This window comes from Anguilla anguilla, chromosome 1, assembly GCF_013347855.1.
Source record: "Anguilla anguilla isolate fAngAng1 chromosome 1, fAngAng1.pri, whole genome shotgun sequence".
NCBI classification, from domain to species: Eukaryota; Metazoa; Chordata; class Actinopteri; order Anguilliformes; family Anguillidae; genus Anguilla; species Anguilla anguilla.
This window is the reverse complement of record NC_049201.1, coordinates 85,956,732-85,973,373: the sequence shown is the minus strand read 5'-3', so window position 1 is coordinate 85,973,373 and position 16,642 is coordinate 85,956,732. Positions and strand designations below refer to the sequence as shown.

Genomic DNA, 16,642 nt, shown 5'->3' with positions numbered 1-16,642 from the left:
ATTAATTTCGATTAATTTAAGAGTGAAAAGTGTCCCCGATTGCCGTTTTACACTGCGTAATTTATCCATGTCGTTTTCTTAGAAACTGGACAGAATTTACAAAACTCTAACGACAATTATTTTTCATTGCAAGGTCACGTTAATTGACTTGGCGTCAGATAGGTCTACAAAAAACACATCTCCGCACAACCAAGCAGGTATTTGAATAATCGTTTAATAAATACAAAGAAAAAGATCGTCTCAATTCAAGGACACGCACAAAAGATTTTTTTAAATGTCAGACATTAAGGAAATCAGAACTGAATATAAACGGAAACTAAAGTTTAATTCCAACCACCAAACTGCGGTATAACTCCTTCCCCATGGTACAGACATATCTTTATTCATCAATTCTACAAGGCACGAGACAAAGCAGGAATTACGCAGAAGGGTTCGTGCTTCGCCCACTAACAATTTAGAGTTCACAATTTAGACCCATTTGCATCAAGCAAAAAACACCCTGACAGAAGCGCATTTCAACATAATTACTGTTTAAAAAAAAAAACATGTATCTTTTTAAACGTCGTATTTCGCATCAAATTCAAAACATTGGTTCTAGCATACCAGGCAGTCAAGGGATCAGCCCCAGCATACCTTCACAAGATTTTCAAACCCTACATGCCAGCCAGATCCCTCCGTTCTGCTACCTCAGGACGCCTAGCACCTCCCCCTCTTCGCACCTGCACTTCCAGAACACGTCTCCTGTCTGTTCTGGCCCCACGATGGTGGAATGACCTCCCTGTGGAGGTCAGAACAGCTGAGACTGTGACCCATTTCAAACGACGACTGAAGACCCACCTCTTCAGGCTGCACCTCTCCCCATCCCTCCCTTCCCCCCCTGTAAATGACTAAACTTAGGGGTGTAACTAGGCAGCTGTTTAATAGGTGACTTAGTTGATGCGCCAGTCTTAACGACTACTTGTATTTTTATTTATTTTTATTTTTCCATAGATTGCGTTGTTGCCGTTCTCGTTGTTAGTGTTAATCAGTTTAACCACCAGGGTCCAAGTTGAACTATGCGGTTGTTCCCTGTACTTGGACCGGTACTTCTCTCTAGGGGTTTCGTCATACTTGTTCCTGGTTATGGTTATACACTTTGTTGTACGTCGCTCTGGATAAGAGCGTCTGCCAAATGCCTGTAATGTAATGTAATGTATTTAACCTCGCCATAGCCTAGTGGTTGTACCGGGCCACACTGTTTGAGCGGACAAACTTAATACAACAGCGCAGGGGCGACAATGCCTCCGCAGATCCAGAAGAACGCTCCATAGATCAGTTTAAACATACATACATTATAAAGTATGTAATACATGAAATACCTTTCTTATGTCTATTAAAAATACGGGATGACGCTGGTTTCTTCTTTAATTACAACGTCTTATGCATGATTCTTTCATCTTGCAAGATGGACAAAAACTTGAGATTTGAAGAAAAATTAAGAATTATTAAGAATGCCCCATAATCACAGTGGCGGCACCGCCACACTCACACATATGACTGAGAGAGACCACAAACCCTTTTAATTATTATAAAAATGACCTGTGCAAGAGGTCAGAGTTCAAACCCAGTGTAAGAGATGATGAATCTAAGGCACCGTTTCCATTGGGGTGTTCCAACTCCACTTCCAGGACAACACACACACTTCATTTCACACCATTTCTACTGTTTTAACACTGAACATTCAAGGCCAGGTCCTGACTGGTGAATATTCATCTGCAGTTGCAGAGTCTTTCACTCGGTCTCTAAATCTGCCGCAATATGCTCTTAATGATTCAGAATGGTTAGGGATTCAGCCACAATCAGTCAAAACACAATCCAGACCTGCATGACTTCTGATTAATGCTCAGTTGTAAATAAATATGACACCAGCCATAACCAAATCTCTAGGGGGTCACAGTATCTTGATAGGAAATACAATAATATCTTCAGCTGCATGCCCCAAGTGCAATGTTGAGTGTAAAAAGGCCTAAGGGCCAGGAAACAGCGCCCCCCTGCTGGCTGCTCAGAGTTTGCAGGATGCTTGGGCCACCTTAGAGCTGGTCCTCCGGTTCAGTGTCTGACAGATAAACGCTCCAGCGTCCATCAGCTTAGCCAGGTCTACCCCCTGAGAGAGAGAGAGAGAGGGGGGGGGGGGGGGTGGGAGAGAGAGGGGGGGAGAGGGGGGGGGGGGAGAGGGGGGAGGAGCAAGAGAGGGGGGAAGAGAGAGGGGGTGAGGGAGAGGGGTGGAGAGAGAGAGTGAGAAAGAGAAGGCATAATGAAATGGTAACAGTCAGTTAGTAAAAAATGACTTACTGCTGCTGTAGACATGGCATAGAGGGAGAGAGAGAGAGGGAGGGGGCAGATAGGGTGGTGGAGGAGAGAGAGAAGGTGAGAGACGGTGAAAGAGAGAAAGATGGAGAGTGAGACAAGGGTAGGACAGAAGAGAGAAGAAAAGGGAGTGGTTGGTGTAGAGAGAGAGAGAAAGATGGCGGGATGGAGGGATGGTGCATGCAGTAGGGAGGGAGGTGGAGAGGCAGTGGCGTGCAGCGTGCAGCGTGTAGTGTGCAGCGTGTAGCGTGCAGCGTGTAGTGTGCAGCGTGTAGTGTGTAGCGTGTAGCGTGCAGCGTGTAGCGGGTAGTGTGTAGCGTGTAGCGGGTAGTGTGCAGCGTGTAGTGTGCAGCATGTAGTGTGTAGCGTGTAGTGTGCAGCGTGTAGTGTGTAGCGTGTAGCGTGTAGTGTGCAGCGTGTAGCGTGCAGCGTGTAGTGTGCAGCGTGTAGTGTGTAGTGTGCAGCGTGTAGTGTGCAGCGTGTAGCGTGTAGTGTGCAGCGTGTAGCGTGTAGTGTGCAGCGTGTAGCATGTAGCGTGTAGTGTGTAGCGTGTAGCGTGTAGCGTGTAGTGTGCAGCGTGTAGCGTGTAGCGTGCAGCGGGACTCACGGTGTGTATCCCCAGGCCGTGTAGCATGTACACCACATCCTCTGTGGCCACGTTCCCCGATGCCCCCTGAGCGTACGGACACCCCCCCAACCCAGCGACGGAGGAGTCCACCACACACACCCCCATCTGCAACAGAGCACAGCTTTAATACACACACACACACCTGCAACAGAGCACAGCTTTAATACACACACACACACCTGCAACAGAGCACAGCTTTAATACACACACCCCCATCTGCAACAGAGCACAGCTTTAATACACACACACACACACACACACACACCCCCATCTGCAACAGAGCACAGCTTTAATACACACACACACACACACACACACACACCCCCACCTGCAACAGAGCACAGCTTTAATACACACACACACACACATCTGCAACAGAGTACAGCTTTAATACGCACACACACACCCCCATCTGCAACAGAGCACAGCTTTAATACCCACACACACACCTGCAACAGAGCACAGCTTTAATACGCACACACACACCCCCATCTGCAACAGAGCACAGCTTTAATACACACACACACACACATCTGCAACAGAGTACAGCTTTAATACGCACACACACACCCCCATCTGCAACAGAGCACAGCTTTAATACACACACACACCTGCAACAGAGTATACCTTTAATACACACACACACACACACCCATCATCAACAGAGTACATTTTTAATACACACACACACACACACACACACACACACACACACACAGTACTCCCAGTGCAGCAGAGCCGCGGAGGCGGTTGCCGTGGTTACCCACCTGCAGGGCGACCAGGATGTTGGCGAGCGCCTGTCCGTAGGTGTCGTGGCAGTGCACAGCCAGGGCGTGGACCGGCACCTCCCGGCTCACCGCCTCCAGCATCCGGCACATGCTCCCCGGGGTTCCCACGCCGATGGTGTCGCCAAGGGAGATCTCATAGCAACCCATGGAGTACAGCCGCTTCGCCACCTGGGGGCAGCAGTGGGCAGCACTTCTAACACATTTTTGCTTGTGTGTATTTCCGATATAATGCAATTTTAACAGCCCCTTTTTAAAGGGTTTTACACCTCAGTGCCACCTGCAAAGCAAGCTGCACGTCCGCCATTTGACTGTTTTATTTTATTTACAGAGAAACACACCTGAGCCACCTTTTCCGGGGATACCTGTCCTTCATAAGGGCACCCCAGCACACAGGAAACATACCTGTGAGAAGGAAGTCAACACACCAAATATGCTCAGGAATATGCTAAAAAATATTCTACCAAACATGCTAACAAACATGCTTCCTCAGGAATAAAACAGGAGGGGTATATTTTTAAAGGTCCGGCCAACTGGATTCAAATTGTGGTTATATGCCCCAGAAGTGACAAATCAAGTGACAAAAGCCCCTCCCACTCCCCCAGACTGAGCCAGGCCCTCCCACTCCCCCAGACTGAGCTAGCCCCTCCCACATCCTCACAGCTAGCCCCTCCCACCCCCCAGACTGAGCCAGCCCCTCCCCTCCCACATCCTCACAGCTAGCCCCTCCCACCCCCCAGACTGAGCTAGCCCCTCCCACATCCTCACAGCTAGCCCCTCCCACCCCCCAGACTGAGCCAGCCCCTCCCACCCCCCAGACTGAGCTAGCCCCTCCCACCCCCCAGACTGAGCTAGCCCCTCCCACCCCCCAGACTGAGCCAGCCCCTCCCACTTCCCAGACTGAGCTAGCCCCTCCCACCCCCCAGACTGAGCCAGCCCCTCCCACCCCCCAGACTGAGCCAGCCCCTCCCACCTCCCCAGACTGAGCTAGCCCCTCCCACCCCCCAGACTGAGCTAGCCCCTCCCACCCCCCAGACTGAGCCAGCCTCTCCCACCCCCCCAGACTGAGCCAGCCCCTCCCACCCCCCAGACTGAGCCAGCCCCTCCCACCGCCCCAGACTGAGCCAGCCTCTCCCATCCCCCAGACTGAGCTAGCCCCTCCCACCCCCCAGACTGAGCCAGCCCCTCCAACCCCCCAGACTGAGCCAGCCCTCCCACTCCCCAGACTGAGCTAGCCCCTCCCACCCCCCAGACTGAGCCAGCCCCTCCCACCCCCCAGACTGAGCTAGCCCCTCCCACCCCCCCAGACTGAGCTAGCCCCTCCCACCCCCCAGACTGAGCCAGCCCCTCCCACCCCCCAGACTGAGCCAGCCCCTTCCCCCTCACCCTCGCACAGGTACACCGGCCTCTTTCGCCGCCCTGGTGACCTCCTCAAAGCGCTGCAGGCTCTCCTCCACGGAGCAGTTAATGTTCTTCTTACTGAAGAGCTCAGAGGCAGCGCCAAATATGGCCACCTCACCTGCACCGGCCTTCACCTGGGGAGGGGAAGGGAGGGGTGGGGAGGAGAAGAGAGGAGAGGAGAGGAGAGGAGAGGAGAGGGGAGGGGAGGGGAGGGGAGAGAGAGAGGAGGGGAGGGGCGGGGAGAAAGAGCTCAGCTGCACAGTCTGCGCAGAGGAGTACCACTTAATGTGCAGCTGCTGCAGACTCACTGACCAGGGCTGAGTGCTCTGCACAGCTACAGAAGAGAAACGCTCACAGACGCACACTCACAGACTCACACACACAGACCTACACTCACACACCCACACTCAGACCCATACTCACAAACCCGCACTCACAGATGTACACTCACAGATGGACACTCACAGACCCACACTCTCAGACGCACACTCACAGACATACACTCACACACCCACACTCAGACCCATACTCACAAACCCGCACTCACAGATGCACACTCACAGATGCACTCACAGACCCACTCACAGACACACACTCACAGACTCAAACACACAGACCCACACTCACAGACATACACTCACACACCCACACTCAGACCCATACTCACAAACCCGCACTCACAGATTTACACTCACAGACCCACACTCTCAGACGCACATTCACAGACGTACACTCACACACCCACACTCAGACCCACACTCACAAACCCGCACTCACAGATGCACACTCACAGTCCCACTCACAGATGCACACTCACAGACCCACTCACAGACACACACTCACAGACTCACACACACAGACCCACACTCTCAGACGCACATTCACAGACGCACGCGTGGGGTCACTCACCGCGGCCTGGAAGCCCTGCAGGTTTGGCGTGAGGACAGGGTAGATCACTCCCGGCCGTCTGTGTATGCCCTGCATCACCTCCACCTGGTCTGCCATCTGTCAATCAACAGAAAGACAACCACAGCCTTACCTGCAGAGCCGCATGAAAATGAGCCAGAGCTCATTCACACAGAAACCTTTATTATGCTCCAACACCCTTTTTTAATAATCAGGTTTAAATTTTCCTAGTCTGGGATTACAGTGTGGGATTATAGTGTGGGATTACAGTGTGGGATTATGGTGTGGGATTAGTGTGGGATTACAGTGTGGGATTATAGTGTGGGATTACAGTGTGGGATTATAGTGTGGGATTACGGTGTGGGATTACAGTGTGGCATTACAGTGTGGGATTACAGTGTGGCATTACAGTGTGGGATTATAGTGTGGGATTACGGTGTGGGATTACAGTGTGGGATTACAGTGTGGGATTATAGTGTGGGATTGCTGATTAAATCCTGGGGTGGGGGTTCTCACCTGAGGTACCCACTTTGGAGAGACAAAGCTCGTTGCCTCGATGACAGGAAGTCCCGCTTCTGAAAGCATGTCGATCAGCCGTATCTTTACTTCCGCCGGGACGATGGTCTGAAAGAGGCAACAGCAGTGACCATGACAACCGCACCTTAATGAAATAAACATGCTAAGCTAAACAGGGCAGGGATTTCAGCTCTATGCTAAGCTAAAACAGGACAGGGATTTAAGATCTATGCTAAGCTAAAACAGGACAGGGATTTAAGCTCTATGCTAAGCTAAAACAGGGCATTCATTCATTCATTCATTCATTCATTCATTTATTTAGGATCCCCATTAGCAATATACAGTGTGCAGCTAATCTTCCTGGGGTCCGAACATAAAATACATACAATACATACAAGATTATATAGTGAGACATACAATCAAACAAAGAGATAGAATAGTACAAGTTAGATATATTTAAACTCTGTGGGCATCAGATAAATCTCCACAAGGGCTCTCTTTCAATCAAATAAAGCTTCATGCGTAAACATCACCTTTAACTCACCATGATTGTTCAATTAGGAAGCAGCCCTAGTGCCCATTTAGAAGCAGTTAACCTTACGGCTACAGTACTGTGTAACAGATTCAGTTGGGAATGCAGAGTGAGAAAGGAGGTGAATAAAATGGAGTTCAGATCCTCAACATTCTAAATCCAGTTCCACATCTTACGTCTCTCCTCACCTTCTCATTCTGCAGGCCATCCCTCGGCCCCACCTCCACGATTTTCACCCTATCAGGTAGAGGCTTCACTGAGGACACGCCCACCTGCCAAAGACACCAACATGAGCATCGAGACCTCGACACCCATGCAGAAACTCACTCTCTCACTCACACACACACACACATACACGCAGAAACACAAACGCACAAGCACAATCACTCACACACACACACAAACACACACACACACACACACCAAAGACACACATACACGTAGAAACACAAACGCACAAGCACAAGCACAATCACTCACACACAAACATGCAGCTGTCAGGAAATGACAGAAACACCATATGAAAAGGGACCAACTAAATGACAGTTACAAGGGCAGCAGTAGCACTGGGTCCGATGACTGCACCGCATGGTCGTATAATAGCCAAGCAGTACCAAGCCCTTTTGCAATGCCCGGTGCACCTTACAATGTAAACACTGTTCCCACACGTCCCCTTCTTCCAAGATAAGAAAACACCGCCATACACACTGCCAAACAAACTGAAGAGCCCCTTCCAGAACAACAGGGCGAAGTCAAACGCCTTCCACGGCCCCCACAATCACCAGATCGAAACATCGTTTAACCTTCATGGAATGTCCTGGAGCACAGAATGCAAAGTAGATTTCAAACTCCTTCATCCCGCAAAGAACCGGAGGCGGTCCTTCCCGAAGAACGGTCCGGTATCCCGCTACACAGGTCAGAATTCCCAACTCCAGAATTCCAAGGAGGACTGAAGCTGTGCTGAAGGCAAAGGGCTGCCTCACACCGTATTAGATACTCGATATCCGTACGCTGTGAGGTGTTCCCATTATTCTGTCCAACCTCTCTAACGGGCGCCACACCTCCGGGCTGCAGTTAGCAAGTACAGTCCAAATCCGGCTCGTCGCCGATCTTTGTCGTGAGATTTATCTTCCTACATGCGTCTAGAATGACGTTCTCAGTGCAGACACAGGTCTTAACATGTAATCTCAGTCACAGGTCAGCATGGGTAAAGAAAACAGATTAGCAGTTCAGCAAAAAGGCGTGAAATACAGTCAGATTAAACGCGGCATCATCCCACAAATATAGTGGCACATTCTGGAGTGCATTTTCAAAAATATAATCACAGTAAGTGATTCCGTTGACACAAAAGACCAACAGGATGGCCTACTGTGTCTTAAATTTAGTTATCTACACCCTGCGTGGAGTTTCAAAACAATGAGGTCATCTATATTATTCAAGCTCGTCCTCGTTAGTATAGTGGTGAGTATCCCCGCCTGTCAGGCTGGGATAGGGTTTGATTCCCCGACAGGGGCGCTACAGGTTTATTTCCTTTTCATCAGGTTACATATTAACAGAAGACATAAAATTCCCTACCCCCATTTTTTGCCCAAATACACCTAAATATGTCCTTAAAAGACACCCACACTGCGGTTCCCATGGATACTGTTTACAAATTACTAACCACATTCCAATCAGCGTCACCTCTCTTCCCTTTAAACTTAACTCATCTTTTTAAGATCTCTAAACTAACCAACTGCGTGCAAACAATGGTAATACAGCGCTCATTGTGAAACAGACGCGTTATTTCACAATACAGTTTTACATGTCTATGTCATTATGTTTCAAAATATAGAGCCGCAGTCCGTTTTCCACCTATAAAGACTAATGGGTATTTAAACCAAATCAGGTTAGTCTATGCAGGCTTGTTCCAAGCAAGGTAGCATCCAGATACATAAATCAGCAGGAAGTTAGCTGGACTGCAGCTAGCCAGCTAGCTTGTAATGTCCTTCCAAAAACCACGCGTCCCTAACACGCAGATAGAGACGCAGGCCAATTTTAAAAGCACCGCTAACACACTGGCTAACTCACAGCTCTCGCTGCCGAGGTTGATGATCTCCAGGCGATGTTTCGAGGACTAAACGCCAAAGCCAAGAAAACACCCCTATTCAATCGCATCACTAACGTCGCCATGTTCAGAAGTACTCCGTGATAAAAACGCTGTGCGTCGTGCGTCATGCTTCATGCGTCTTCGTTGAAAGGTTGAATTAACCAATCAAAGTACGCCTGCCTAAACGTGCAGTCAAACATCACTGGGTAATCCTTTCGGTATTTGGAGTATTTTAGGGTGATTCTTGAAAAATATGATGGGTGGCGACAGTTAATTTTAACAGTTAACTTTTAAAATGAGTGGATAATGTTACCCTAACCCTAACTCAGCGTAGTTCGGTAAGCTTCAACAGCCCCGCTCCCACTAAAATGAGCAACTTTGAGTAGGCTACACATTGAACAGGAGAGATTTCTGTAGAATATAATAATGTTACATAATTTGACAGCTAGCTGGATCCACGATGCGCCCTTAAATGTTTATACAGACTAATTTTTTTACTCCATCCTGTCCATCATTAAAAAATGGACTAGCTAGTTGGCCGGCGACGTCTTCATACCAATTCTGAATTGGCAGTCAGACTACATATTATAATTATTACATAATTATAGCTATAGATCCATCGCTGTCGTCTTCCTATCAACTATATTTTGCTATGTGCCTGCTACCTATAAAGTAAGAGTGATAGACTAGTGTTATTTATGAAATAACGTTACAGATAGAGAACTATTAATATTAGAATATTAGGATGTTGGAGGGTGAACTAACTAACGCTTGCTAGCTGAAGACGGCAAGCGAACAGCAAACTAATTATTCGAGTCAATCGAGCTAAATGGCTGAACGTAGCCATCATACAGACCGGCTACAGCCCATCTATTGTATCTGGCCAACTCGCCGGTACACTTACCTGCGTACAAATTGCTCCCATTCTCCTGAAACCATCATGCCAGATGAATATTTATCCTGCAAGGCAATAACATATCGAAAAGAAAATGTTCGTTTGGCGAAAACTTCCCCACTGTGTCCGGTTTCCAGGGTTGTGCGCACAGTTGGAAAACGCGGCAATGAAATCCAGAATGGATGTTTCCTAGAGATGTTTGAAAACAGTGACGTAATCTATACTCCCCGCGTTCGTCCTCGTTAGTATAGTGGACAGTATCTCCGCCTGTCACGCGGAAGACCGGGGTTCGATTCCCCGACGGGGAGGCCTTCTTTTCTTTTCTTTTATTCTCTTCACCCATTGTTATCGCGGAGGGATATATCCACTACACATCCACCAAATATATATTCAAAGTATTGTCAATAACTATAATAGCACACATTTAAAATCAGGCATAATATCCGTATTGAAAAAAACATCAGGATTGTATGTGCGTGGTTGAGAGTGGCTCACCTCCCCACCTCCCCACTCAACTCCTCCCAAACAATGTGAGGCCCTACATATTAGCCTGCTGTAGCCTACCTCATAAGTGAAACAAAAAAATTAACAATAGCCTATACTCAACTTCTCGATATTAGGGAATATTTTCCAGTGCATGCTTTAATACAAATAGGTCTTAAAGGTGCATTTCTTCACTGAAATAACTGACACTCATCATTCCCCATGAACACCTACTCTCTCCATCTCAAGCAGCTCTTTCAAGCAACTTAATGGGACACATAATTTTCTGAAGTTTTTGATATTTTTTCCAGTGTGTGATTTGTTTTTGTGTATGTTCTCAGTTGTGATTTGTTTTAGTCTACGTTCTCAGAGTGTGATTTGATGATTTGTTTTAGTGTACGTTTTCAGTGTGTGATTTGTTTTATTGTACGTTTCCAGTGTGTGATTTGTTTTAGTCTACGTTTTCAGAGTGTGATTTGATGATTTGTTTTAGTGTATGTTTTCAGTGTGTGATTTGATGATTTGTTTTAGTGTATGTTTTCAGTGTGTGATTTGTTTTATTGTACGTTTCCAGTGTGTGATTTGTTTTAGTGTATGTTCTCAGTTGTGATTTGTTTTAGTCTACGTTTTCAGAGTGTGATTTGATGATTTGTTTTAGTGTACGTTTTCAGTGTGTGATTTGTTTTATTGTACGTTTCCAGTGTGTGATTTGTTTTAGTGTATGTTCTCAGTTGTGATTTGTTTTAGTCTACGTTTTCAGTGTGTGATTTGATGATTTGTTTTAGTGTGCGTCTTCAGTTGTGATTTGTTTTAGTGTACGTTTTCAGTGTAAGTTTCGGTGTGTGACTGAGGACATTTCTCACTGCCTTATTCCTCTGTCTTGTCTCATCTGCTGTCTGCCTGTTTCAGACCCAAACATTACAGCTTCAGCCTGTATGCAGCATTGTCCAATTTCTGCCTGTTTTCCAGCCCCTGCTGCAGATATAAATGGGGCTGGGAATCACAGAATGTGCTTAAATCTAAATCAGAATAAGTGACGACGTAGAGAGTATACTGGAGTATACCTATCTTAATGCTGCCCAAGGTGAGGGGAGTATGGTTGTTCCTCGTTAGTATAGTGGACAGTATCTCCGCCTGTCACGCGGAAGACCGGGGTTCGATTCCCCGACGGGGAGACCTTCTTTTCTTTTATTCTCTTCACCCATTGTTATCGCGGAGGGATATATCCACTATACATCCTTCTTTTCTTTCGGTGTGTGATTTGTTTTGATGTACGCTTTCATTGTGTGATTTGTTTTAGTGTATGTTCTCAGTGTGTGATTTGTTTTAGTGTACATTTCCAGTGTGTGATTTGTTTTAGTGTACGATTTCATTGTGTGATTTGTTTTAGTGTATGTTCTCAGTGTGTGATTTGTTTTAGTGTACGATTTCAGTGTGTGATTTGTTTTAGTGTATGTTCTCAGTGTGTGATTTGTTTTAGTGTACATTTCCAGTGTGTGATTTGTTTTAGTGTACTAATTCCAGTGTGTGATTTGTTTTAGTGTACGATTTCAGTGTGTGATTTGTTTTAGTGTACATTTTCAGTGTAAGTTCCGGAGTGCAACTGAGGATATTTTTGACATTTCTCACTGCCTTATTTCCTCTGTCTCGTCTCATCTGCTGTCTGTCTATTTCAGACCCAAACATTACAGCTTCAGCCTGTAAGCAGCACTGTCCAATTTCTGCCTGTTTTCCAGCCCCTGCTGCAGATATAATTTTATTTTATCCATTTTATTATGGAGAGGATCAGGAAATCTTTTCTGCCAAATCAATACATATAAAGTTATCAAAGTATTTACATCAGATCAATTATTGCAACAGTACAAATAGGATTACAACATTACATATTACAATTCTTAATAAACATATAAACACAACAACAGCCAAGTATAAATGTAAAGCTATATTTGTATTTTCGTTCACAACAGTATTAGCAGGGTTGATATGCACAAGCATGAAATGGGATTGGGGCTGGGACTGGAGCAGGTGTATTTACCAAGGCTGCAAGGTGACAACTGGCACAGACAACTTGGACTCCCTGCAGTCACATGCTGCCGCGGCTGCTGGGTCTCCTGAAGCTCCTCGGAGCTTGGGTGTTAAGAGAAGTACTGGCATTGGTCTGCTTTTGCCGAGTACTTCATGGGCCACTTCTGAAGCAGAAATTATATTTTTATATACAGTGAGCTCCATAACGTTAGGGACAAAGCCGTATTTTCTTTACTTGGTTCTGTACTTCATAATTTTAGATTTGTAATCAAACAATTCACATGTGGTTAAAGTGCAGCTATCAGCTCTCAGCTCTTATGAAAGGTTATTTTAATACATTTTGATTTCACCCTGTAGAAATGACAGCACTCTCTATACATACATACAACCCCAATTCCAAAAAAGCCGAGACAGTATGGAAAATGCTAATAAAAACAAAAAGGAGTGATAATGTTAAATATTGTACATTTTATTCACCCTGTACTATATTTAAAACACTAAAACAGCACATTATTTGACGTTTTACCTTGTGAATCTAATTGTTTTTTGAAAATATACACTCATTTCAAATCTGTTGACTGCAACACGCTCCAAAAAAGTTGGGACAGTCGAGTGTTTACCACTGTGTAACATCACCATTTCTTTTAATAACGCTTATTAAATTTGGGCAATATTTTTCAAGTCAAAGCAAATTTAAAAATTACTGCTTTCTGTTTTATTTGCATTTCATTAACCGTCTCGACTTTTTTAGAATTGGGGATGTACGTACATATTTTCAGGGTGCCATAATGTTCAGGACAAATGGTTTCACATGTGTTTCTGATTAGTCAGGTGTGTTCAATTGCTTCTTCAGTACAATTATAAGGTATGCCAATGGAAGGAAGCCATTATGAGGCTGGGATATATGAAAAAACAGTCAGAGACATAGGCCAAACCTTAAGCTTTGATGACCAAAGAATTGATGACCAAAGAATTCTTGCTATAATGAAATAACATTAACCCTAAAACAGAGACCTGGACAGTAAAATTTGGGGAAGGTTTATATTTTCATGGGAACTGTACATCATGATGCTATATAAATGGTAGGTTCTTTATGCCCTTGACCTTATGTTTTGCCATTTTGATACACAACCTTGTGTAGCTCTATCACCCAGTATTATCAAATTCTCAACATGAAAATTATTATTGTTATTATAATGATTTTCCACTGATCTCCCTTTTTTGTGTGCTGTCAATCCAGGGGATAGGGTGGGAGGGTTAGTTAATATGAATTGCATTACACACATTCTGTATTGTCTGAAGGCGGAGGCAGCAATATGTGTACTGTGTCCTGTTCTATATTGAATAGTTAAACTGACTAATAATAATAATAATAATAATGATGGTGAGTATAGAAACATTTAGATAGGAAAGCGTTTGTTAAGATGACAGTACTGACAATGAACAATTAGAGATGGCATTACTTATTGCCTTGACAGCAATAGTGTAATAAGTAATAATAATTTAAAAGATGTATGTCTAGACCGTGACGTGTTACACAAGGCACATGTAAAGGGGGCAATACCAATAACGATGATGATACCAGCAATAATATAGTGAGGGGGAAATGAAACATATTGTAAACTAAACCCTAATATGAATGCAGGGCCATGTTAATAATAGCTGATGTATTGAGACACACACGTGCACATATACACATGTCCCATTTATCTGCAATACTCTCACTGTGTTGTTATGTACGGACAAGCCAACAAACGGGACGTGAAAACCAATAATGAAGTCAAATCGGAAAAATGAAACTACTGATCTTTCAGCTGAAATAAAGACAGAATACCTCGATGACATCAATATAAAATAGGAACCTGTTTGTAATAAAATTATTAAGACTTACCGAATCGTAGGTACCACAAAATAACCGCAAAACGCCTCGCGTGTATTTAATATTTGAATTTATTTTGTTTATACGGCGTCATTCATTCATTCAGGACGGAACAGCGCCACGGCAGCGTGTGGCCAAAAGTATATTACACCCGCAACGTTAAGAACTACCTTTGAGTATGAATGGGGAAAGTTAAGGGCAGAGACGGAAATGTCGTTCCTTCATCCGGGACGGAACAGCGCCGCGAAATCAACGTGCGGCCGAAAACATATTACATCCGTAGTGTTAAGAACTACCGTTGAGAATGAACGGGAAAAGTTAAGGGAAGTTAAGCTTAACTATCCACGGGTCCGATTCCCCGACGGGGAGGCCTTCTTTTCTTTTATTCTCTTCACCCATTGTTATCGCGGAGGGATATATCCACTACACATCCTTCTTTTCTTTCGGTGTGTGATTTGTTTTGGTGTACGCTTTCATTGTGTGATTTGTTTTAGTGTATGTTCTCAGTGTGTGATTTGTTTTAGCGTACATTTCCAGTGTGTGATTTGTTTTAGTGTACGTTTCCAGTGTGTGATTTGTTTTAGTGTATGTTTTCAGTGTGTGATTTGTTTTAGTGTACGATTCCAGTGTGTGATTTGTTTTAGTGTACGATTTCAGTGTGTGATTTGTTTTAGTGTACGATTTCAGTGTGTGATTTGTTTTAGTGTACGATTTCAGTGTGTGATTTGTTTTAGTGTACATTTTCAGTGTAAGTTCCGGAGTGCAACTGAGGATATTTTTGACATTTCTCACTGCCTTATTTCCTCTGTCTCGTCTCATCTGCTGTCTGTCTATTTCAGACCCAAACATTAGAGCTTCAGCCTGTAAGCAGCACTGTCCAATTTCTGCTTGTTTTCCATCCCTGCTGCAGATTGAAAAATGTAGCTGGGAATCACAGAATGTACGTAAATCTAAATCAGAATAAGTAACGACTGAGAGAGTATACTGGAGTATACCTATCTTAATGCTGCCTGAGATGAAAGGAGTATGGTTGTTCCTCGTTAGTATAGTGGACAGTATCTCCGCCTGTCACGCGGAAGACCGGGGTTCGATTCCCCGACGGGGAGGCCTTCTTTTCTTTTTATCTCCACCCATTGTGAAATAACTTGAAGGTCCTTGACAAGAAAATTAAACTCAAACCCAGCAGTGTATGAATCACTATCAATATTATACAAAACTGCAATTCCCTACAGTGGGAATTGTGGCTACTACCACTGATGACAGAGCCAGGAAAGGGCCAAATAAGTGTTACTGGAGAAAACCACTGCCAAGGTGACTAAGACAGAGTCTTACTGTCTTTCTTTTAGCTGTGTTCAGCTCAATTGATTAAGTATGAATGTGCACATACTACGAGAGGAAACCGTGAGACAGTTTGTGCAGACACTCACTAATGCAGTCACTGGGTTAGCACTGACCTTTCTTACTCTTATAGTCTTTTTAGACAATTAGGAAATGGCATATTTTGTACATAATAGATTCAAGGTATGGCTGCATTTTAACAACACTGCTGAATCCATCACAAGCTCTTTCACATTTGGATTTACTGAAAACATTGTTGCAATGTTGCCGTGCAACTTTCTGGGAATGTTGTGAAACATTGTCACTGTGGCAATGGAATCCGGCATTACATCATTTTCCATTGTGATGTCACACCAGAACACCACAACTACTACGTGGAGAAGCACGTCATAATCCAGTGTTGCTCATTGCCGGTGTGTGTAGAGAAAGCCACTTTAACCACTATGCAAGAGAGACACAAATCAACTGGGAACACCTTGAGTGTATGACTTTATTTGTGCAAGGGTTATAAAAATATTTTTATTAATCTCATAGTTCAGTAAGCGCTAATGCTGAATGGCCGGCACCAAACAGACAAGCATGGCCTCTACTGTGTGATTAAGCGACAGAACTACCAGCCCATAATAATTAAGGAAGGATCCCATTGGACAAAACATAATGTCCCCACTATTCCAAAACACACCAACTCTTCACATAACGTCCCCACTATTCTAAAACACACCAATTCTTCACATAACGTCCCCGCTATTCTAAAACACAACAACTCTTCACATAACGTCCCCACTATTCTAAAACACACAAACTCTTCACATAATGTTC

The 16,642-nt window shown here is 44.8% G+C and overlaps 1 protein-coding gene and 3 non-coding genes across 5 annotated transcripts; 3 read left to right on the top strand and 1 right to left on the bottom strand.

Annotated features, from left to right (window-relative positions):
* Positions 1 to 1,189: 1,189 nt before the first annotated feature.
* On the bottom strand, positions 1,190 to 10,262 carry hmgcl (3-hydroxy-3-methylglutaryl-CoA lyase). Of its 2 annotated transcripts, none has more exons than XM_035381450.1 (9): positions 10,108 to 10,262; positions 7,303 to 7,386; positions 6,583 to 6,690; positions 6,070 to 6,165; positions 5,146 to 5,294; positions 4,101 to 4,164; positions 3,742 to 3,930; positions 2,954 to 3,079; positions 1,190 to 2,143 (listed from the first exon to the last, which is right to left on the bottom strand). In XM_035381450.1, the coding sequence occupies exons 1-9, from the start codon at positions 10,126 to 10,128 to the stop codon at positions 2,042 to 2,044; spliced, it is 939 nt and encodes a 312-aa protein (XP_035237341.1). In that variant the 5' UTR covers positions 10,129 to 10,262; the 3' UTR covers positions 1,190 to 2,041. The 2 variants fall into 2 exon arrangements, with proteins under 2 accessions (XP_035237341.1, XP_035237334.1); XM_035381443.1 differs by lacking the exon at positions 10,108 to 10,262 and adding an exon at positions 9,185 to 9,330.
* A 72-nt stretch (positions 10,263 to 10,334) lies between these two features.
* trnad-guc lies at positions 10,335 to 10,406 on the top strand. Its single transcript has one exon. It is a non-coding gene; the product is annotated as a tRNA-Asp (tRNA).
* A 1,278-nt stretch (positions 10,407 to 11,684) lies between these two features.
* On the top strand, positions 11,685 to 11,756 carry trnad-guc. The gene has a single exon. It is a non-coding gene; the product is annotated as a tRNA-Asp (tRNA).
* Positions 11,757 to 15,519: 3,763 nt separating this feature from the next.
* Positions 15,520 to 15,591, top strand: trnad-guc. The gene has a single exon. It is a non-coding gene; the product is annotated as a tRNA-Asp (tRNA).
* Positions 15,592 to 16,642: the final 1,051 nt, after the last annotated feature.